At 34.5% G+C, this 25,241-nt stretch overlaps 1 protein-coding gene across 3 annotated transcripts in view; it reads right to left on the bottom strand.

Moving 5' to 3' along the window:
- Positions 1 to 25,241, bottom strand: part of LOC134658788 (nephrin) — a 297,640-nt gene that overhangs the window by 61,816 nt on the left and 210,583 nt on the right. For all 3 annotated transcript variants that reach the window (XM_063514434.1, XM_063514433.1, XM_063514435.1), the window contains one exon: positions 4,246 to 4,382. In XM_063514434.1, coding sequence (XP_063370504.1) covers positions 4,246 to 4,382 — 137 coding nt within the window. The remainder of the gene's footprint in view (positions 1 to 4,245; positions 4,383 to 25,241) is intronic.

The following is a 25,241-nucleotide window of genomic DNA, read 5'->3' as shown; positions in this document are numbered from 1 at the left end:
AGCGGGCGAGGTGTTCAAAATGATGTTGACGCGTCTTTATATGAGCAAAATAAGAGCGCGTCAAGGTAATTTTGAACACCTCGCCCGCTTAAATAGCAACTTCTGCTGCTGATTTAACATAACCCCACGGTAAGCTCAACAAGGCTTGTGTTATGGGTACTAGACGACGATATATATAACAGACAGATACATAGAAAACATCCATAACTCAGGTGCAAATATCTGTGATGAACACACAAATAAATGCCCTTACCAGGATTCGAACCCGCGGGACTCCGGCTTCGTAGGCAAGGTCACTACCGAGTAGACTAGGAGGCCATTAAATCTAAAGGCACATTTTAGATTTTACGGTACTAAAGTAAAGAACTTCTGAGTTACTACAATTTAAAAATGTCTTTTTTGCTCAATATTTTTAGTACCCAAGTCACACCTGACCTGACCTTTAGGTCAGAACTTAAAGACTTTTACTTTAACTTGTTCAAGAACCAATCTTGCAAGCCTCAGAATATTAACTATCTTGAAAAGATCGTACTCATTCATTTTATATTCGATATCTACATTTCAATCTTGTAAAGTTACCGAGGCTGTCTCAAGGTCGTGCTCATTAGAGCAAATTGTCTTTGACCTGGGTAATACTATAGGTTCTCGATAATTGCTTTCTCATCTGAGTTACAGTCGGAATGAGTTAACTATTATGTTGCTTATGTCCATGGGCGACGATGACCGCATCCCATCAGGCGGCTCGTCTGCTCGTTTGCTGACTATCACATAAAAAAAAACTTTCTCAAACGACAGGAGAAAATATGGCTTATATCAATGCCTTCAATTCCTTACCATAAATCTTGAATTAAAAAAAGCTGGAAAAATATTTGCTCGAAAGGTACATACTTATAAAAAGAAAATTAATATAATATTATTGTCTTCGGCTACCGCGATAGTTACTCGTGAAATAATTCACCCGTTGACCACGAACGCTGTACATGGTTCGAAACGTCGGAATGTATTTTACATTCATTATATACGTGAAATAATCCGGTCAAATACGTAGTTTTCTTTGAGAAAATTAATACAATTTTAGTTTCAGATTTAGGTGAGTTAAAGTAGTAATGAACCTTGATTACATTAGGCACAATCAGAATGTGATTAAGGTATAATTCCGCAGAATCAGACTAATGTAAATGTCAATAAGCATCAGGTATTCAGCTAACAAACGCAATTGAGTATTCCGTTAATAGTATAGAAGTCTGAAGTTTGTATAGGAGTAAGATGTATTGACGTCTGGTCTGGCCTAGTGGGTAGTGACCCTGCCTGTAAAGCCGCGGTCTTGGGTTCGAATCCCGGTAAGGGCATTTATTTGTGTGATGAGACAGATATTTGTTCCTGACTCTATCGTTGTCTGAGTACCCACAACACAAGCCTTCTTGGGCGTTTTTTGTGGGACTTAGTCAATCTGTGTTAAAATGTCCTATAATAATTATTTATTTGTCTAAGATGTATTTATAATGAGATGGTGAAGGATTCATTTCTAATATTCATTTCTTATGATTATAAAATGTGCCTTATTTGCTGCCAATTGTGCTCAAACAGTTTTTATATGTACAGTCACCACACGGGATTGTTATGTCATTTAGGGTTCTTGTTAAATTATAAATTAGCGTAAGTATTTAACAACTTATTTAGCTAGGACCCTAAATGGCGCAGCAATCGCGGAGCGTGATGGTACATTGAAACAATATCACAACCACACAAAACACTTAACGGCCTCCTAGCTTATTCGGCAGTAAACCTTCTTACGAAACAGGAGGAGGTTCGAATCCTGATGAGGGCAAATGCCTATTAAATATTTGTGTTTTCATCACGAATGCTCCTGAGTTATGGATGTTCTCTGATGTAGGTATCTAAGTACGAGTATGTAGGTATATCGTCGCCTGGTACCCGCTTTGCTTATTTTGGGGCTAGTTCGATATATATATTTAAGATAGTCCCCAATGTTATTTTAAATTAAGAATCGTTTAATGTTTTTCAAAAATTACAAGATTTTTCGATTTTTTTTTTTTAGATTTATTGTAAGATAAGACTTTTCTTTTATTTTAATTAAAAATAAACCAAGTCCAGACACTCATCGCCTGAATTATTAAATAAATACCAGGTATTCCCCAAGGCAGCACTCTGGGCCCAAATTTATTGCGATAACAACTTAGTGTTTATAAAAAAGTTTGATAAACTCCTTAAAAAAATAACGCCAATCGCCCTGGAGTCGTCGATTTGACATTTATTTTCGTTCAACGCAAATCTGAAGTTTTAATTTCTTTTCACAAGTCCATCGACGCGTCGAACTTGGAGAATTTACTTAAGAAACGGACCAAGCGCGAGCCGGGATGAAAAGTTGGGTTTTGTGATTGAGTTTTATTTTATTGGTTGTTTACTTTTTTCGCGTCATCGCGTTGTACAGTCACCTGTAATAATATGTTACTCTTCGAAGGCCGCAAAAAGATGTGAGACGCTCTTGAGATGTGAGATTGCGACATTGGCAGAGTAACCCTTTAGTAAGGCCTTTGTGTGACAGCCATATTAAATTTGTGAAAGTACAGTAACCTCAAGATGGGGACCAAGAGGATTCAAAGCATGTAAATAAATCTGTATGGCTACCTACAGTTTGCCACTAATATATTTGCTAGTGTGTGCGTAACTTACTTTGTATGCATCTCGCTCGTACTCGCACATTAGTGCGAACGAGATGTATACAAAGTAAGTTAGGTACCCAGACGTTAACGAATATGTCAGTTTGACACTGCTAAAGGCAGTCGTGGTAAAGGGGCCCACTGATTAATAGTCCGCCGGATGGTATCGGCCTGTCAGTTAGAACAAAAAGTTGACATTTCCGAACTGGTTGTAAATTAAATGACGAAATTATAAAAATAAACTCTGCTAGTAAAATTTTAACTTAATTTTATATGAATCTCACCGAGGAGCCCTGATAAACTTTTCCAACTGTCCAAAGATCGCCATCGCTAAGTGAATGGTTTCGCAGATTGACTTTAGAAAATATTGACGGTTCCAGACTTTTGTCGCTCACACTTTTTGGTATTACTTTTTTATAGTATCTTCTTTTCCAATTCCAATTTTATACCTATCAAAACAAACTTACATTTTCTTAATTAATGGATTCAAAGTGACATAATATCCTTTTAATAAAGAGTATGGCGACAATAGCTTCAGACGAATCCAAATTCCATATTTCCTACCTAATGAAATGGTAATCTTTATTTGACCAAAAAAAGTTTATTAATGTTAAAAGACCTCAACAAAACAAAATAGCACTGCAAAATATTACATACCCTTCCGAAGGAGCTCAAGTTATGATTGGACAAAGAAACCAATCATCGAAGGAAATGTGTAAGATATAAAGGATTGCAGAACAAATCATCGCTTGTTTACGTACACATGAAATAGAAGAGGAGTGAACATTTAGAAAATCTTATGGAAAATTTATAATGAACGGAAAATCCTTAAGTTTATGCTGAAAGCTTGAGTATAATCTTAGGTCTATCTTTTTCGATTTTTTTTGTATGACTGAATTTAGCTTTTTTGGTATGAGGCTTTATGGCCTTTTTTATACTTTAACTATAAAAAGTTGAAGAATACCTACATAATGAAACACTTTTATCATCATCATATTAATCAAAACATTATTTTCTATTTCAAATCCCAAAAAAATCTCTGTTTCAGAAAAATATTCAAGACATATGTTAGTTAAAAGGAATTTTAATGAGGCATATTAAACATTAATAACCTAATTTACTTGCCGCTTTTCTCTCAAGTTAAAACCGTATATTTACTGACCTACTTAGCCAACCATTCTCCTGTAAATCAAGGACTTAATTTTCTTATCTTCATCTAATTCCAATTCAATCTATATCCGAGTCTCACTTGCAGACATTTGTATCGTTCACTAAAACGATTTCAATCTAATAGCAACTCAGTAAATGTTTATTTCAGAATTAATCCCCAGGTTCAATATTAAGGCAACGTCTCGCTTCACCGCTCACTTTGAAACCACGACAGTCCAAAATTGGGTCCAAGTAGGAAAGTTCGAATCTTGAATCGCGTGTAAATAAAAAATCAGGTGAATGGCAGTAATTTAGATCACTCAAAAATCTTTCGAAGTCCGAACAGAAATCTTTGTTTACGTTTCCTTATAAGACGGAATTAGCCATATTGACCGTAATTAGAATAGGTACTTACATAGGACAGTAAGATCGATTTCAGCCTTCAAAGTGTTGCTGATCATGACGTTTTTCGCCTCACAGGTATAACGAGCCTTATTGTCGGATGCGTCCGCTTTGAACGAGTAGATGTTTTCGGACATTCGGCCACTGGTTCTGTAACAAAGAGATAATAACATGAATACAAAAGGAAAAGCTAGACTTAAAATATCTACTGTTGAAACTAGATTTATTTCAACGCATCGAAATAAAAATACAAAAGGTAGTGACGGTTCATATCCCGGTCGATATACCTAACCGTGAATCTTTCAAAACTGTTACAAAAGGAAGAAGTACCTATTAGAGTTGTGAGACCATTCATATTACAGAAAATACTATGGAAGCGACTCGCTTTAAAGATCTTAAAAGGGATCACATACGTATTTTAAATCGAAAATTGCAAACTTAATATTGAAATGATAATGAAATTGAAATAAAGAACTAATACTGCCACAGACCAACTGGATAAGAGACATAGCCAATATCTGTTTTGTGTGGTACTGCATAAATTAAAAATATTTTTAGCCAAAAAACTTCAACAAATACCGTCTCATTTATACATGAGAACCTGAAGAGAACACTCACTGCACTCTTTCTTACTAAACAAATATTTGCAGGTAAATGTCGAGCGTCTGACCTTAAAGAAGAAAGAACTCGCAACATTTCCCTCGAATGTTAAATATTTAGTTAAATAGGCAAATAAAAAGTTTTAATTTGAACATTAAAAGAGGTAAAGCAATAATTAGGTATTTTAATTATTAATAAGCATAAACGTCTGCTTACGATGCTATTCTCAGCCAAGACAGTAATTTTTCCACTTTTAAAAATGTATTCTAAGCTTAATAATAAGGCATATTTTAATAATAGATAATATAATATAAATAACTTTTTATTAAAGTTTATCAAAATTAATTTCAGATGTTACGAATTAGTAATATAAATTGAACTGAAAATATTTATTTCAGATTTGTATATTTGTTAGTATAACTTAGGAAGTAATGTTAATTTTTAATACATAATATAATACTACAACTATATGTATATAGGTACCTACACTATTTTCTAAATGTGATCAATATAAGACTAAAGTTTTATTTGGAAATGAAAAAATAGGTATCGAAAAACAAAGTAATAAAAAATACTTCGTTGTTATTATTGAATTTAAGTATCGGAATAAAACCATAAGTAGTCAAGTTTCTTCAGAACATTACGATACTTTTGTAAGAGGACAAAAGATTGAGCCAATATTAGACAAGGGTTTCTTTCACTTCAAAGAAAGTTTGGTCCTCCAAATAAAGTTATTTTTCTTTTATGCTTAAATGAATAAACGACAGATTCAAACGCAGTTATCTATATAATTATGCAAAAAAGAACAATAAGTCGTCCATGTGTTAGTTTTACACTATTGTCCTCATTATAATTAAAATAAATGATCTGCTTAAAACCAATTTAATTATTCTATTATAATAGGTAGTTGAGGATTTATTTAAATAGGCTACAAATGTATTTCAAATAATGTATGTCGGGATTTTGTTATTTAAAAGAAATAACAACACCCAAAGAGCAGTAAATAAACCTACAATGAAACGCAAATGCCAAAGGTAAATGCAAATCCTATACACGAACAACCTCAAGTAGATGTTTGTTACGAACAACAAATGTACACATCTGCTCCAAAATCCTCATTAACGGAACCACCAACCCGGTTGCGTAAGACGGATAATAGACATGATATTGAAATCAATTCACACGGAGCCGTGGGAGCGGCATGGGGCGGAACGGGGCACCCTACCATGAAGAGGGCTAATGGTTTTTGTCTTAGGAGAATTAAAAAGGCCTACTGTATTCCCATCTTGACCTGTGGTTACATTTGATTAGTCTTAGCATTTGATGTGATAAACATTATTGAAGATGTTTAATTAAAGCCTAAGACTGTTCCTTGAGGTAGTAACCGTCAGATTCTCCATTTTTAGTAAAAGTCAATAGAGAAGAGTTATTTAAATAACACAGTGTTCAATGGAGGAATAGCTAATGAATAGAAATATATTGTACTATAATTTTATCGGTCCTATTAAACTTAATCTTACTTTTTTGATCTAGTAGATACAATTGGTTAAAATGTTAAGTAATATCTACTTAGCATCAATTTTGATATGATACATATAAAGTAAATCTTTTTAGGATTTCTTGTTAATATTAAATCCATGGATAAAATTAAAATTTATTTTCCCTTAGCTTATTTAACCATGCTTATCGCAGCATTCCCAAACAGTGCCATTATGTATTCAAAACCGTCAAGACGAGGAGGCCGATTGTATTTTATGAATTGAACATGGTTTTCATCTTGTTTACAATTTTACATACGATCTTGACTCATCATCATTCTCTTGCCCTTGTCCCATTCACTTGGGGTAGGCACAGCATGTCTTTCTCTTCCATACCTCTCTGTCACCCGTCATCTTATCCACCACCAGTCTAGTCCATCCACCTTTTCCACATACGATCTTGACTGTGAATACCAATAACCGATAACGACTCACGCTGATTAGTGCTGACGAAATGCAATAAGGAGTCGTCTCATGAGGCATCTCGCTCGCGCTTATTGGTACGCCTGAGATGCCTGGTGAAAGGTCGTATCAAATTGAGATTAAAACCTATCAAATTTCTAAAACACAATCGGCAATGAGAAAGAGCTTCTGCCCTTCGGAATATATTACAGAGAAACAATTAAAGTTGGAGTTTCCGCGTTTCCATTAAAAATTCTAGCAACTAGTAATAATAAGGCATTTGTAACCGTCTGCTGCAAAGGGAAATGTGTCTTAACACATTTGGATAGAATCCATTGTGTTCAAATAGACGTGCGGTAGGTATTTGTTTTGCTAGCACCAAGACAGCGAAGTAATTTTTGTCTTCCAATCTAAATTTACCATTTGTTGTCTAAGTTTGCTTCCGACTTTGGGTGTATTTTTATTATATTTGATTTTCTAGAAATAAATGTCAGCTTCTTTTAAATTTTGGTTATTTTAGATTTTGTTTATGTCAATATCTATTGTTCCTTTCTCAAAATGGATACATATTCTCAAAACTACAAATATCACTTTTAATCACTTTACTGTACTTTTCAGTCCAACTATAAATCACACAAATCAGTTCTCTAAAATCCCGTTTCTCAAAGTGTTGTTCCCTTAAATGCTAAGAAAAAGACAGCTTATACTAAGAGCTATATAAGTAGCTACTTTCCAAAGGTATTTAAACCTCAAGAGCTTCAACAAAAAACTACTTCGCCACAATTTCCTCTATTTTCTTGGAATAATTCAAAATCCTTCTTAAACTGATGGGAGTTACGAGTAGTTGAGAACTTTGTGCGAATAATTGCCGTCTAAATTTAACTGGAACTTATCTGCCGGTTAAACTGCTAGTTGGAAATGTTTTCGACGGTTACGCGGCTTTGGTTCACTGGCTTGATTTAAGTAATGTAAGTCTGGGTAACACCGATTTTCAGTCCTATTTCTCTGTCTGATATGTGTAAAAGTACAATTACAAATATATGTACAACGTCTCAAATGAATAAATTTTATGTCGAACATTTTTACAGTATTTTCTCATTTTCTATTTCCTCCTTCTTCTTTCTCTTACATAATTTAATTTCGCTTTTAAAAACCATTTCTGTACGATTGATTTGTAACATATATTATATTATTGTAAACTACTAGGTACTACAAAAACTTTTTCTATAACTAAAACCATATTTGTTACAAAATCTTCAATTTTCTCTTTCATCAAAACCTCACCTACAATTCCCAAAAAAGGTATCATTGTATTCTATTTATAGTACTGTTCACAAGCATAAAGCAGTAATTGTACAAGTTTGTAAGGTCGATTCGATGCCATCATTAAATTTATAGTCCCAAACTATGTAATTATAACGCTCCTAGCCAACTAAACACCTTTATACGAAAGGGCGTCTCCTAATACAAAATCGGCGTCAGTTACGTCATTAACTTGACTTTAAGGACCGTTCGCTCCTGAAATAATTATCCCCGAAATTTCAAGCCTCCTATTATTAATTCCATTAATGCAATACGATATCATTAACGCAATCCAAATAGATTTCCATCGCCATTGATGTAAGATGATCCCGTGGGATGCTTTGACCACAAACGTCTTAGCGTGGGAATTGTGGTTGAATGGGAGTTTTAATAATTCAAAATGTCTCTTGAGAGTGTTGTTCAGTTGTTTTTAGGGAAACCATTATTTGGCATTAAATATTTAGCTGCGTTCGATGATCGTGTCGTGTCTTAGCAGTAAAATATTTAGGAGTAAATTATGTCAGCAAGTGAAAATATGTAATATTTATCTTAAATAGTTTTAAGCACGATCTAGTGTTACCTTAGTTTTTGTATTTCATCTTTCTGATATTATTGTTTCAGATTTCCAATAGTCTATTATCCTTAAGATTTTTTTACATCCAACGCTTCACTAATGGCCCTAATTTCTTAACCATTTATTTCTTTCGAGACTCAAATGCACAAAAGAAAAAGTTGAAGACGAACTTAATGCCATGAGGCATTCTCTACCAATCTTAGGACAAAGCAGAAAACATTCTTGTTTTGCTTCTATCTCAAACCAATTATGCAATATTGTTATAGTACGTATGCAATTGCAAAGGCCCATGTAATGTCGAATGACCTAATTTAGGCTGCCTACAGCGCATGTTTCAGTAATATCACGTTTACAAAGTCAAATAGAATCTTGTTAACAAAGCAATGACCAAAGCTGAAATCGAATGGTAGGCGTGTTTGTGATGGCCGAAATAAACCAAAACCAACTGAAATCTACATAATTCCAATATTAGTTGGTACAAGCGGCAATTACAACTGAATCATTAGTCGTATCAAGGACCAGATCCCTTTACTAATAGATGGAGGTAGTAGACAAACTTGATTTTTATTTTGAAATAGAAATAGTTGATTTGATGTAAATTAAAACTTAACCAATAATACCATCTTATTCTAAGGGCCACTTGCACCAACTAACCTCGGGTTAACCGGTAAAACCTAGAGCTAACATGGTTACCAGTACAATTTGACACTAGGTTAGTTTAAGCGGTTAACCCCGGGTTAGTAGATGGTGTAAGTTTCGCTAAATGCATTTTTCGCTCTACAACGAGGAGTTTCACCAGTATCATGTCGAGCAATATTCGACGAAAAAAACTTGAGTGACCCGTTTTAATATATTTAATAATATCATTATCAATTCTAAACTAAACGGCCGTTAAAATATATTTTTCACGTCATCTGCTGGAGACATTCAACGCGTAGCAGCCAATAATCTGCCTAACCACCAACAAGGACTGGACTAACCCAGGTTGTGGTTAGAACTGGAGTTAACTGTCGGTTATTTTGGTGGTGAACTTTGCCATTGGCTAGGCAATGACATATGACAAGTTTAATAATTATAACTACGATGTGTAAGTTTTATTTATTTGTTTTATTTTATTTTATTCGGGATGCTTACTGCCTAATATACATAGGTTGATAGACTTATCTGCTAAATGCAAATTACAAACTTCCACATATATAATGCTAATTAACAAAAATATAAAGGTCTCGAAATAGCAAAATATTACACTGGTAATTAGAATACACGTTAGAAATTACGAACACAAACTTAAGTCGGGTATCGTTAACTATCTATTGACAATAATATTTTTAACATTATTAATCTTACTATGAAACAAATCCACATCAGGCATATCATTCAATTCATTAAATAGCCTAGTTGTTCGGGGGAAGAAACATTTTTTACGAATGTTATTGCGAGAAAGAGGGATGCGAATCAGGGGCCTTCTGCGCAATTGCGAGGTAGGTATATAGAATTGTACTTTACTCGCAAGATTACACAGAGAAGTTTGTTTTTGTTTCTCTTTTTGTCTGTTTTTTTTTGCCACAAATAAATAACTTCTATTTTTAAAAAACGGAGTATTTAAATTTACCACGTGTAAGCGAAGCGATGTGGTCTACACCAACCTCATTGGTGTGCGTACTGGATTACGAATGAATGCAATAGTATGTGTGTATTATTTATTGTGTACCTATTTTTAACCGACAAAAAAAACGGAGGAAGTTCTCAAGTCGACGCGTATATTTTTTTATTTTTTATGTATGACCACGCATAACTTTTTAGAATATAATAGAATAGAATAGAATAGAAATAATTTTATTCGTGAGCACAAACACAAAATAGAAACAGATGTAACAGATATAACAGAGATATAACAAGAGATGACAAGAGATATAACAGAGAATAAAAGGATAAAGTGCCACGAAATGGTCTCATCTCAGCATGTTGCTGGCGACTTCCAGCGCTGATCTTCCGATGAGACCATCCGGTGAAACAATCACGACACAGAGTAGTCCGATTTTTTTCATTCATCTGTCGCGCTCTTAACAATGCGTTAAAACTAAAATGAAAAAAAAAAAAAAAAAAACTTTTTACAAAAAAAAACCGACTTCAAAAAGGATGAAATAAAATATTATCCTTTTTGAAGTCTATGCGTTACCAACTGATATGTTTGAAGTCGGTGTCAAGCCAAGTAGTAACAATACCAGTCAAAAATAATTAGCTTTATGGATATAAATCCCATTTTTGACGGGTATTGCTACTAATTAGCTTGGCACCGACTTCAAACATATCAGTTGGTAACGCATAGACTTCAAAAAGGATAATATTTTATTTCATCCTTTTTGACGTCGGTTTTTTTTTGTAAAAGGTTTTTATTTTTTCCTGTATGTTTTCATGATTTTGCGCCCCGGTCTGCTACATCATTTATCAAAAACAAGTATATATGTTATAATATAAATGTCTGTTAGCTTGAAATATCCTGTATAGTTTTATTTATTTTAATAGGAAGACTTATAAAATTTCGATACGACGACGACGACGAATTTCGAATTTTAACGATGCTTTAACTTCTATCCAAAACTAATGAGAGCCCGTACCATGACAGTGTCAAAACTGACATAAACGCTATCGAGAACCTTCTTTACTTTCTATACATCTCGCTCGCACTAATATGCGAGTACGAGCGAGATGCATAGGAAGTAAATTACGTTCTCGATGGCGTTTATGTCAGTGCCAACCTACTAGTAGCCACAACTGGTGTCGTTGCCGATTTTATCAAGGGAATTTACAGATTCAGTAGTGCAGCTGCTGCTGTTAACATCCGAACGTCATCTGTACTCCAATGAGTATGTTTATGATAACTACACACAATCTAACGTAGCTTCATATCTACGCAATAGGAATAACTGAACACCCCAGCTTAAATTAGCTCGCGACAGTAACACATGTGCTTGTGACATCTCTACTCAAGAATCTAGCTGAGAACGTTGTATGAAATAGTGATGCGCAAAGGAAATCGGAATGTTCGCGGGGTCGTTTAAATATTTATATGTACGTTAAAACATTTTTCAAAATGTCTAAGGTGGTTTATTGAGTGTGATCTAGCGCGTAAAGCGCGTTGCAATAGGAACCTTTTGATATTAACTGTTCAGGAAGATACAAAGATAGGTAAATCATTATCACTTGACTATAACAATATTGCAAGATTTGCAACCAGATCGCCTGTTTGGGGAACATACGCCGCATACCTGGAATTTCACGAGACCACTGTTGACTAGGCGCATACTCTTGAATATCGAATTCCCTTATCCTCTAATACGGATATTCCCGTAAATTTCCCGTATCACTAGTTACCAATAAATGGGTTTAACCAAGACCGAACGAAGACACCACAAGTGCAGTTAATTGTGGAGCGCTCCCGCCAATCGCGAGCATTCATACCGCTAATTTGTTTAGTAGTGGTACAAGTTACAGAAATTTAGACCTTAAACTACCTAAGGATAGATAGGTAAGGGAAACTATGAATCAAGATAAACGCTTGTCAGGAACATAAAGAGTTAAGATATAGTAAAAACTTAATTAAATTTATTTAATAAATCGTACTCTTGCCCCGAACAAAATAAAGTATGTTTCTCTTACCTACCCCACTTTACCTTACTCATCCCTTTTTTGGGTTAATACTGGTCTAAGGAAGGACAACATGTTCATTTATATGTTTCCAGTGACAGGCAATCCCTTGTTTAAGTATTAACTATGTCCAATATTTATTGTGTTATGAAGAAAACTATTACACTAATTGGTAAGTTATAAATAATTATGCCAGCATTATTGATGTCAGCGTCTATGTTCGCGTTTAGTTATTAGTATTCAACAAGAAAAATGCAGGACTTAGGATTGAACCCTGAGGCAGTCATTAACACAACAAAGATAAACCTTATTCATTCAAATTGCTTTAAATTTGGAAATATCTCCAATTTTAAATAAACAGTGCTTACGTTAGATATGATAGAGACTCAGAAAAAAATCGTAGAATTATCGTAACTTAATCCAAATGTATTCAAATAAACTACAACAGAGCTAGACTGATCAAAAGCTTTAGATAGTGCTACATTAATCAGTCTCATGTTTGATTCAACTATTTTTAATCTTAAAATTTATATTTCAATTTGGATTTATTTTAAGTTTTGATAAGGTCTTCGTATAGATATCGAGTTAGCATATTTATTGAATATAAATCTAAAAGATCTCATAGAAAGATTAAAAAAGTACTTTCTCGGAAGCAAATGCAGCGAAATGGAATCTCATTGCAAACTGTCTATGCTATGCAGAGATAATCATACTGTCTTATTCATAAGCATAAGCTAGTACTAAAGGTATATCCCCAAAAAGGGGATAGGTATGGTTTTTGTTGCTTTATTGTTACTGACAAAACTAGTTTATCAAATGATTCGCTATCTCTCGTAACTTGATTCGTTACGGTTTCCAATCAGAGATAAGTTTTTATAAAGACGGCAAACTTCCCACGGATTTCCGGGTCAAACGCTCTCAGTTCAGTTTGAGTTCGTAGTTTTTACTCAAGTTTAGAAGGAGATGGATGGCAGAAGTTGAGACAAGTGAAACCATTATGCCATTGGTTAAGAAAGGAGACTAATGCATTCGAGTGTACATTATATGTATATTGGCGTCCATGGAACTCGATTCTTACCCTCTTCCTTAATTTGAAAGTTGAAGACCTTATTATAGAATAAGGTCTTCAACTTTCAGGTTTTACAGGCTCGTTTCACGAGTTTAACTTGTTTACTTAATAAAAAATTAAAATAAATACCAAACAAAAATGTAAATTAACATTCATACTCATAACGAAATATTGTGCAGTTATATTATTTGCCCCAATATTACAGTCCCCTATTTATATACATATACCTATATTTTTCCAGAAACATATTGATACATAACGGCGCCGTGTTTAAGTGGTATGTATAGTATTACAGCGTGATAATAGTGACAGTCAACATACAAGATAATAATAAAAAAAACCGGCCAAGTGCGAGTCGGACTCGCGTTCCAAGGGCTCCGTACATTAAGTCCGACTCACGCTTGAATGTACATTTGTAATAGGTTTTCCTGTCACCTATAGATTTTAGACTCAGTAGTTTCTGAGATAAAGGGGGGGGGGGGGCGGGTGGGGGTGGTCGGACAGACAGACAAACGCACGAGTGATCCTATAAGGGTTCCGTTTTTTCCTTTTGAGGTACGGAACACTACCAATATTTAGAGTTTTGGAGCAAAGTAAGCACATTTTATACTCGTAATATTTTAAGCATTCCGATTTCTGAAACCCTCTGTTTCTGACAAGCTCTAACTATTTTTCCATCATCGCCCATTTCCCCTTTTGTCGAACGCCAAGCCTCGAGCCTTTTATATTCGCAAAACAACGACACGCTTCTACATAAAGAGCTAATCCCCTCCCAAAATCTTTGATACCAAACATCCGCCTTCCCGTCCCCAAATTAAACTTTCCCACCCTTGTTAAAATTCCCATTTCCTTTCTGAAAACATCCTGAGATCTAATCTTGGAACCCTTTTTGTAGAAGTTACCCGATAGATGTCACTTGAAGCGACCTATATATGGTTAAGTGCGTTTTGAAAACGTTAGTACAGGAGATAATATCCATATTATGTACACTTAAAATCAATAAAAACGGATGCAAAGAAATCCTTTACAAACTGTCCGTATATTGTAAAGGATTCGCATTGCACTTGACAATGAGGGACAAGTGTTTGCTCAACCTCGAATTGAAAAAATATTGAAATGAGACTGAAATTGAACTGACAACGAGTTTTCTCTTCCTACTTAATACAGAATAAAGTTCTTTTCCAACGGCGATTTACAAAGAAAAGTTAAGACAATGCAAATGGAACAAATGGTAGGAATATATTTGATATAATATATTTGAGTAACCACACAACAATAAAATTGCAACAGGAGCATAAGGCACCAGCAAAAATAGCGAAGCGGGCTTAACTTAATTACCTACACAATACATGTAGGTACTCTTATTTTCTTTAAATTAATTTTAATGGTCCCTCGAAAAATAGTGATCTTCACGGCAGAATAATTATTCGCACGAATACTGTTTTGCGGTGCAATTAGTTTTTAGGTTAGATTAGTATTTTATGCTGATCGTTTAAATAACACCTTTTCTAAATAACAAATAAAAGACGTGATCAGTTACTTTTGAACAACTCGCCCATTTAGTTATATCTGCTGCTATATCTTTGACCAATTTAATAGCATCAATATAAAAAGCAGCCTTATTAGGAAATCACATCAGAATGCCGGTCAAATGCCCCGAAACTCCAAGCATCTCTCACAGCCAAAGATAATATTTAAAACATTAGGACGGCACTTATGGAGGTCTGGCAAAAAGGACCACGTTTTCTGACTTATAATGTCGTATATAGGGTGACCTTCAAATAGGTTAGTGATATATTATCAACTACTTTAAAGATAGATACAGCAATCTGACATGTTTCAAGAACTAGGTACGACATTGAAACAGTAAAAATTGTTTTATGCAAAATATTTCTGCTCGACGTCACGTTTACGTATTACGAGATTTCGAGTACGTTTTTTTATCTTATATTTTTAACAATTTGAATGAAGTGTAGTGAGAAGTTTTCTTTAAATATTTGACCCGGTTCTATTTTGATCCCATTGTGAGATGATTAAAACACTAATAGCATTATTGATAATTCATAAATGCCGGTAAAATTAATGAAACGGTTGATGATAGTTTGTCCCTACCCGTTATTTTGACATTTATATTGGTAAAATGACGGAAAGAGATAAAAAAATAAAGGTTTGTAGCAGTTGCCAAGTTTTATTAATATGGGTGTAAGAATGCAATTTTGTTATTTGCAAATTCGAAGTAAATATTCCTTTATCCATGTACTTGTATTTGTTATAGTTTCAAATATCCTCCATGGTACTTCACCCTGTATTTCTAATCTAATATGTCACGCTATGTAAATGTTTGGAAAACTCGTATTTATACGATGTTATACTACAGATTCTGGAATTTTTTTCAGTAGGCAGTGGAATGTAATATGATTTCTCGTAATTTTTGCCTGAGGCTAAATAAATAATACTCTAGCATCTTGCGAGTAAATATATTGGGTGACATGATTTTTATTTTCACTATGAAATATTTATATATTATTGAAAACGAAGAATTCTTCCAAATTATTACTTAGTTTATTCCTTAACACATTCACTGTATGCAAGCGCGAGCTAATCGCTACGACCGTAGCCGATAACATAGATTTTCCTATTTGTAGCGAAAAGCAGATTTGAATAAACAGAAAACCCGCCATAGCGGGTCGCTGGCAGTGAATGTGTTAAAATCAAATCTTCAGCAACAGCCTATAATTATCAATTATGTAAATTGACTTCAAACAAGCAAAAAATAACCAAATAAACCTACTGCGGCTTGAAAAGTTCTTAATCTACCAAGTTAATCCCGCATGCGTGAACCACATTATAATTACTTGTGAAGTATTAGTATAAGTAGATCTGTATCAACATCAACCAAATGTACCGCCAGTAAGTTTTCGAGCCTTCTGTCTCGGGGCGGGAGAAATATGTCACGGTCCCTTTAAGATGCGGTGCAAGGAACGAGATTAGAAAACACGTTTTAATTAAATTTACCAGCTTCCTATTTTCTCGTGAACATCAGCTACCGCTCCGTTGATGGTTTGTTACAGTGGTTGTTGTTCATCAATCCAGAAACGGACCGACAACTGATGTTCACGAGGCTTCATTGTACTTGACCTTTCACCACTTTTGTGATGAATTAGGGAGATGCAGTACATTAAGTGATAGCTGCTGCCGTCTGGCTAGTGCTTTACGGTCTTAAGAGCACCAGTAGACAGTCTTTCCACCACAATACAGCCGGCTGACGACATAATTTATTCACAATAACATATAAACTATGATATGACAAAGTTTCAATTGGGATACGATGACTAAATTGCGACTTTACGTGTTTGGGTGGCTGCCGTTCCTCAACCCACCAACGGAGCGGCAGCTGACGTCCAAGAGAGTCCATTACACATCGCCATTAACTACTTTACAAGTTATCGCCCGTGGTTCTATTGGTCAGTACTTACTTGCTTTCTGAATTGATTTTTCTCTAAGTAAATCATACTAATATACCTGCATATTTTCATCCTCAAGAAAATCTTTTCAAATCCCATCTCATGCGCAGAATATATCAGACTTACAACAGTTCACGTAACATTAATACTCCCGCTCATAACTTACGCCGGCAAAGTAAATTCTCTCTAAATTTCCCGGCCCGTTATTTATTACTTAATCTGGCCAGCAATGTTTCTGCTTCCAGTTCTTTTACAGTCTAGTCTTTATGGTTCTGATGATCTATTTACCTGGCCTGACCTTTACTGGCTTTATCACTGATTACATCGTTTTTAAGATTAATGTGGGGATCTTTTGATTTTGCGTCATCAGAATCAGATGAGATTCTTGTTTTATAGCATATTTTTATAGGTTAGATGTTCTAATCTATTGCCTTCATAAGCATTAAGGAAAAATATAGACTGATTATATATGTATTATTATTTTTACTGCATCATCCGTTTTTTTTTCAATAAGGGTTAGTTAATGTAGGTAATAATTATCTTCAATAGTCCTTAAATTTTCGAGATTAAAATCATCATAATGTTGTATTTTCACTATTATTATTGGAAATCATTACCTAGTGATAAACCAAACACTAGGTACCAAAATTAATTCGCGATATATCTTATAAAACTATGTTTAAATAACGCGCAAAATTTCAATTATATATCCAAAGACTTCCACAGTAGGTAAAAACTCCATTTACTGATATAGTCATTTATGTCAGAAGCCAAAAATACTGGAATTTTTAATCAAACTTCGTAATGCAAACGTCCAAATGACTTCGAAACCCTTGAACTAAGACGCCTTACAAACTACTTTGGAAGAAAAACAAAAGGCCAATTTAAACGAAACGACGATAGATGGCGCAAGGAAGGTCTATTTATTATTTCAGTTGAACTAAAAAAGATAGCACAAGGTCGAGCCCTTGAGCCATTTATCAATCTATCATTAGACCCTTTGCGAGGAGCCGACTTGTCAACGTCTACTTACTTTTAGTATATGTTTTTTAGCTGTTATGCTAAGGAACTTAAGGTATAATATTGCGTTGGACTAAAATTGTGAAATTTGCAATATTAATGTGTAATACTCACAGGACAAATAGAATATTGGTAGGTACTTTAACTTTATTACGTCTTAAACCTGTGAACCATAGTTGTAGTACTAGACTAGGTATAGTTGGGTGGTTTCACGCTACGTAACATGAAAATTATGTAGGCAAATTACTACTTGGTTCTCATTAAAGTTGATGTCAAAACATTTATATACATACGTGAACAATTTAATTTGTGTGTCACCAGATTCCAAATGAAAAGTTTCTTTCCCTTTTTTTGATATAGGTTTCGAGTAACAAATCACCAGAATTGTACCTATCTACCTAAAACATATTAAAATCTTACTTCGAAAATTTGGGACATCACTCCCATTATATCCGAATTCTATTCAAGCTGTGAGTAATTTCCGTGACCTGAAAAATCTCTGACAAATTCTACTTTACTGAGAATCAACAAAAAAACTTAAGCGTTCCTTAATTTGTTTACACAAATATATTCCTCGTGAAAAATGACACTTGGACTCGTCTCCCATGATGGATAGGTCCGAAAGTCAACAAGACTTGAATTATGTATCATGGGATGGTATTTTTACATCCTTGAAGCCTATTCCGTTAACAATTTCATATCTATCTATCTAATCTAATCTAATACCTTTTTTTAAACGAGCAATTCTTGTATATTTATTTATATCGATATTTCGGGGATCTCGGAAACGGCTCTAACGATTTCGATGAAATTTGCTATATGGGGGTTTTCGGAGGCTAAAAAACGATCTAGATAAAGTCTATTTTTTTATTCGGTAGACGGTATGAACATCATGTGTCATTTCATACTATGAAATGTCATTTTAGTCTACCGAATAAAAATAGACTTTAGGTCTATCTCTGTGAAAACGCACATTTTTGAGTTTTTGTGTTTTGCAAAGCTCGGTCTCTAAAATATTGGATTTTAATCAAATACGAGTAACTTGAATTGTGTTTTTAAGTAGTCACCCTCTTTCTCTCTCTCCCTATTGGGCCTCACAGTCAAGGTCGTATCAAAACAACAGAAAACCCATATGGAATTGTTAAAACGGAATCGGCTTCCACGTTGGTCAGGATTGAATCGAGATCCCTCACTGTTTTGATTGTCTTGACCTTTTCGGCTCGTTTTTTATAGGGTTCGTACTATAGATTGAACGGTTTTCGTTGAACACGTCTATCCTTCATATAACATGCGACACAGCAGAAAACCTCAGTGTCGCCGAAATAATTTTTAGCTTGTAAGGTTATTATTATTGTATGTATGTTAGTTTGTAAGGTATGTATCTATGGGCCTTAGTTGCCTGACAATAAATGATATATTATTATTATTATATAAATTAGGTTTGTATTTGAGTGTGTAGATATTTTGATGTTTTTTCCTACGCGCGAATTAAGAAAACACATAGGATCGATTATATTATTTATTCATTATTTACATTTTGTTTATTTATTCAAAAACTTGCATATTATTATTCTTCGATAAGGACCTTAAAGTTTTTGCAAAGAAATACACACTCATTTATACTACGTACGTACGATCACTAATAAGCAAACATTTATTAGGTTTTGTTGTTTTACAAATTATTAAAATTGCAAGGACACGTTTCTTGTTTTCTTGCACATTTTTGTAAATTTTTTTTTATCTGAAAAGCTATTTCTGTGATGTTCCCTTTGTTTTAATTGTATATCCTATTAAAATAATGTTTATTTCAAGCAACCAACAAAAACAACAAAGTATTTTCGGACTTATCCCAAAGCACTCTATAACTCATTTGCTAAAAAAACATTAAGATTCAAATCCTCAGAACAAATACAAGCAAGCCGGACATAAAAACATTTTCAACAAAAATAAGCTTAAAAGGACATAAGTCAGAAAAACGTAGAAATAAGATAATGCCTTTTGTACGAAGGTCTGGCCTGGGAATCGAACTCTGACCCACCCCGGGCTAATCCTGGAACATTAATCAAGTTGTCTTCGAGGTTTTGCGGTTATACCAACTGGAGATAAGAGGATTTAAGAAGATGTTACTTTTCGGGAATTTGACGGATTTTTATATAATGTTCGTCTGTCGAATCAAAATTTTTTTCGTTGTCTTTTTTCTGTCTGATCACTCTGTCACGCTTGTATTTCGGCCTAATCCGAACTTTAGGATACGTCGAAAATTTGATCGGATGTGTCAGTGTCAATAGTGACGTTTTTGTTTGAAGAAACCTCACGTCACTGACATATCCGATCCATGTCATATCTTTAGCAAATTTTTGACGTACTTTTAAGATCGAATCAGGCTGTTAGTGTCTTCAATTAATAAAAGAAAATCTAGTGTAGATAATACTTCTTTCTAGCTGTAGATAACATTTTTTGGGGACAAACAGGCGTTTTTTTCAATGAGGGAATGATATCGCAAAATCGAAATAAAATAATGTTTGTTATTTTGATTGGTATAATAAGGTAATTATCGATATTTGTATTTTGATTGGCAGATAAGCAGACACCAGGCTTCCATGAGCCGTAGCGAAATGCCGGGACAACGCGAGGAAGATGATGCTTTTGATTGGCAGAATTAGATAATTACTGACATTTATTCTTGTCTTCATGAAAAGTAGGTCACCAGTTTCTGGCAAACCTTGATAAACTTATTCCATTCTTATCCCTAACAAAAAGGCCCCTGTATTGATCGCCATTATACTAATACTACCTTATTTCAACGGAATACGATCTATATTCGTTTGCTTTGTATAGTTCTAAGAACTTTCAATAGTGTTTTGTTCTCTTTGTAATAGGACACGTGGGGAATTTCTTTGTAAGCTAACACTGTAGTTTATGTCAGTCTATTTCCACATATCCTTACCAACGATCAGAGACATTGAGTAATACAGACCGTCTACAACTTTACATATAACGGCCACTTGTACCATTCCACTAAACCGGAACCTGGTGTTACCATGGTTACCAGTACAATTTGACACTGAGACACAGGGCGGACACGCCACACATCAAAAATGATTTGCGTTTGTATGTGTGCGCGGCACGTCTGTACACGCGTCATTGAGTTTCTGACGGAATCCTGACATGCTCTCAGTAGAGCGACTTACGCTTACATTCATGTCGCGGCCAGTCGCGGGCGAGGTAATCCGAGTCGGGGCGGGGCGGTGCGTGTCCGTTCTATATGATTACTATTACTTATTCTGTGACTGAGATGACGGTTTAACCGCTTAACTCCGGGTTAGTAGGATGGTGCAAGTGACCCTTAGTCGGTAGTGACCCTGCCTAAGAAGCTGGAGGTCCCGGGTTCGAATCCTGGTAAGTACATTTATTTGGGTGTTCATCGCAAATATTTGTTCCTGAGTTACGGATGTTTTCTATATTGTATTTAAGTATTTATCTATATCTATCTATTATAGGTATGTATACGAAAAGAACAGACTATTCAACGGAGCCACGCCGTTCTGTCGCCAAAATCACTACATAGTATAAAACAAAGTCGCTTCCCGCTGTCTGTCCCTATGTATGCTTAGATCTTTAAAACTACGCAACGGATTTTCATGCGGTTTTTAATAGATAGAGTGATTCAAGAGGAAGGGGTATGTATAATTTGTTAACCCGTGCGAAGCCGGGGCGGGTCGTGCGAAGTAGTGTATAAAGTAACTACCTACTTTTCGAGATCTCATATAATTTTCAGTCTGTATATTTGTCTGTGTCCTTGGTAACAAAAGTACGTATATAGGAAAGGAAATGCTTAAATGTTTATCAAGGAAAGAAAATGTAGGAGAATTCGTGACTTATCATAGCGAAGTTTCTAGAATACAAATAATATATATGTATATTACTAGCATAAGTACGTATCAATCAAAATACTTTGCTGCTTATGTTAGTTGCTTAAAATAAAATAAAAATTAGGGTATGCAATAAAAATAAGGAATCATCAGAGAAAAATAATTTTTAAGAACATAACAAATTTACAAAAATGTACTTGCACACAACGCGTTCTTGCAGTTTTAATTATTGTAAAATCAACAAAAACAAATGAATGTTTGTATAGTGACTCCTTCAAATTTTTTTTGCAAAAGTATAATTTAATTGGAAGCAAACTAATAAATGAGTAATAAATAACTCAATTCCTTTCTTCTTTATTTTACAAATAATATACATAGTTACAAACGAAGCTGGGTGGGTATCACTAGTGTTAGGAAAAAGTATCGATAGTTTAATTTATCGATATAGGAACTCCCTGCCTATCATTAATATTTGCGCCCTAAATTCCTAAGTCCAGACATAAGATCTATGGAACGTTTATTAGGTATTCTAAATAATACTTTATTTTTCCTTTGAACCTCAGGGCTTCTATGTACCTACTTAATATCTAAAAATACATTGTAATCCAGCCATCAGATTTTCACGCGTAGGTTTAGAAGAGAAAGTAATTAATGGCTTTTTTAGAATTCCGTACGCATGGGGTAAAAAGTTAAAAACGGGACCCTATTACTAAGACTCCACTGTCCGTCTGTCTGTCTGTCTGTCATCAGGCTGTATCTCATGAACCGTGATAGTGACAGTTGAAATTTTCACAGATGATGTATTGTCGCTATAACAACAAATGCTAAAAACAGAATAAAATAATTTTTTGAGTGGGGCTTCCATACAACAAAAGTTATTTATTTGCCGTAATAGTACTCCGACTCGCACTTGTTTCTAAGACGCACAAAATAAACACTGGCCTCAAAATTCACGGCAACAATTCGAACTCCTACAAGACAGCAAATTATGTCTGGTATCTTGTAATACCAGAAATCCCGACAAAACGACTTGAAGCGGTATTCACATTTAAAAATGTGTAAATGTTTTGATAAATAAGCAGGGTTACGTAATTTTAATACCAATGACGTCAAACCACACATAGGATTATTTCAAATAAGCCTTTTCGTAACAAAGGGATATTTTTTATAATTACTTGAGCGTGTCAGATTTAAGTTATATGAGTGATATCTTGCTACCAGTGGCGAGATACCTTTACTACTTTTAGCCGCCTATGTTAGTGGGTTGGTTAGTGGCTGGATTTAGTTATTTATTTTATCTTTATATTGCATAAAAAAATACAATCGTACAAAAGGCGGACTTCATGCTATAAGATAAGCTCTACCAGTCAACCTGTGGTTGGTAGGCTGTTAAAAAATCGTTGAGTGGATTGTGGGATTGATCATTTTGGTCTAAGGTAATGCTATAATTGTGCTATTACTTAATTATATTAACATATCCCACGTACCGGAATTTTGCCACGGCTTAGTTGTGGAGCCTGGGGCCTGCTCGGCAACCTAATCTATTGGCCAAGTGAAAAAACTACCATTTGTACATTCAGTCCAAAGTAAAAACTAGGCATTATTGGAGCTATCTGATTTCCTCACGATGCTTTCCTTGCTTTAAAAGCGAGTGGAAAATAAATAATATTTTGTTCAAAGTTTCAAGAAACTAATTAAGCGCGAGCGCTCGTATCGTATCAATATCAAAACATACAGATTTTATAATCCGAATACCGCTCGAAACTTCGAGGAATTTTCGATTTCCCGTAAATCTAATTATCTGATGGTAATAATATGTCTTGAGTGCTTTTGTGCTTTGGAATAATATGAATATTAATGATGATATCGATTGCGTGTTTTGTATGTCTCGGCGTATTATCAAACTCATTGTGATTGTAAATATCGTTTCGTTTTATTTGAAGAAATTAAATCAAACAGAGAAAAGGAAACAGCTTAGGTTCTATTCTAAAGTGTCTATCTATGGAACTCTTGTTAACTATGTAAACAAACCGCCATATTAAAACCTCATTCAAAGACAATTTCAATATGGCGGTTTATTTACATAGTTAGCAAGTTCCATATAATGACACTTTATAATATAACACTGATTCATTGCAGTTTACAAATAATTCTTAGAGTGTATGGAATCCAATACATTCCCCGACTCTTCTCTTTCCGAACAGACTACATGAATTAATAATGTTTATACATTATACAGCTGTTTATAAGATTGTAACATATTACACCATTATTTATGACTAGCTTCCGCGGTCGACTTTGTCTGCGTGGATTGATGGTGATGATTAATAAAAACGATCTTATGTCCTTCCTCGGTCCTCACACCATTTCCATACTAAATTTCATCTATATCGCTTACTAGCGACCCGCTCCGGCTTCGCACGGGTTAACAAATTATACATAAACCTTCCTCTTGAATCACTCTATCTATAATAAATTCTATGTAAGTAGTGATAGTGAAGCGGTTTAATCGTGAAGAGGTAACAGACACAGACAGACTGACGTTACTTTTGCAGAAACTACTAAACCCTTTCCTTTCTCGTTTTTAACAAAGTCTAGTACAAGCTTGCGCACAAAATTTTTAAAAGATTTTAGAGTCACCTTTAAAATATCGCCCAGCGAACATCGTAAAGCTGTCACCACTCTATTGTAGCGGCGCGGCCCGGCCATCGATATGTCGATATATAGACCATTACGATGTGCATCACTAGTGATGTATTAGCGCGCCATAAACCGTTTTTGTGGTAATAGATACGTGTAATGTGTGTAAATATTGCGGTGTGGTAGTGTTGGGTGAAATATAATATGTCGATGAATTTTGTATACTTATAAAAAATTTCTAACTTGGTAAATTACCAGTGATATAAATTATCATTTTACCACTACGACTCATAAATGCGACGACTAACAAGTTTTAATAGGTTTAACGGCAAAGTTATAAATACCTATAATAAATATATAATGGTAAGGCAAAAAAAACCTTATTAGGGGCAAAATAAAAACAAGGGGAAATCCCCTTATGAATTAATAAAATATTACAATTAATATTTCGATGATGTACCTATACATTTACGGTGAAAATACATTTTGCGTAACTACTTACTCAACTTCACGTGACAACGAAAAAAAGGGTTTGGTTAGGCAATAAATATTATAAATATTATTATAACAATAATCGTAGGTACAACGTACTCTACATTTGTTTTATTTAAGCAGATAAATAAGTAAGTACTATCCAAAATGTATTGCGAAAATACGCTATGAAGTGAATTGCAGCAAAATTTCATTGTCTAGCCTTAAAACAGGCTTTACACAAAGACATCGTAAAGCTGTCAGCGCAGTATTGGGACATTATGTGTCTCCCGGGATACATCGACTATCGATAAACAGTATTAACGACACTACTATATATCGACTATCGATAGTCTATTAACGACACTAGTGATATACGTCTGTGAATAAATTTTGAACGGAATTTCCT

Source organism: Cydia amplana, chromosome 23, assembly GCF_948474715.1.
Source record: "Cydia amplana chromosome 23, ilCydAmpl1.1, whole genome shotgun sequence".
NCBI classification, from domain to species: Eukaryota; Metazoa; Arthropoda; class Insecta; order Lepidoptera; family Tortricidae; genus Cydia; species Cydia amplana.
Note: the sequence above shows the minus strand (reverse complement) of the source record. Positions and strands in the feature narration are given on the sequence as shown.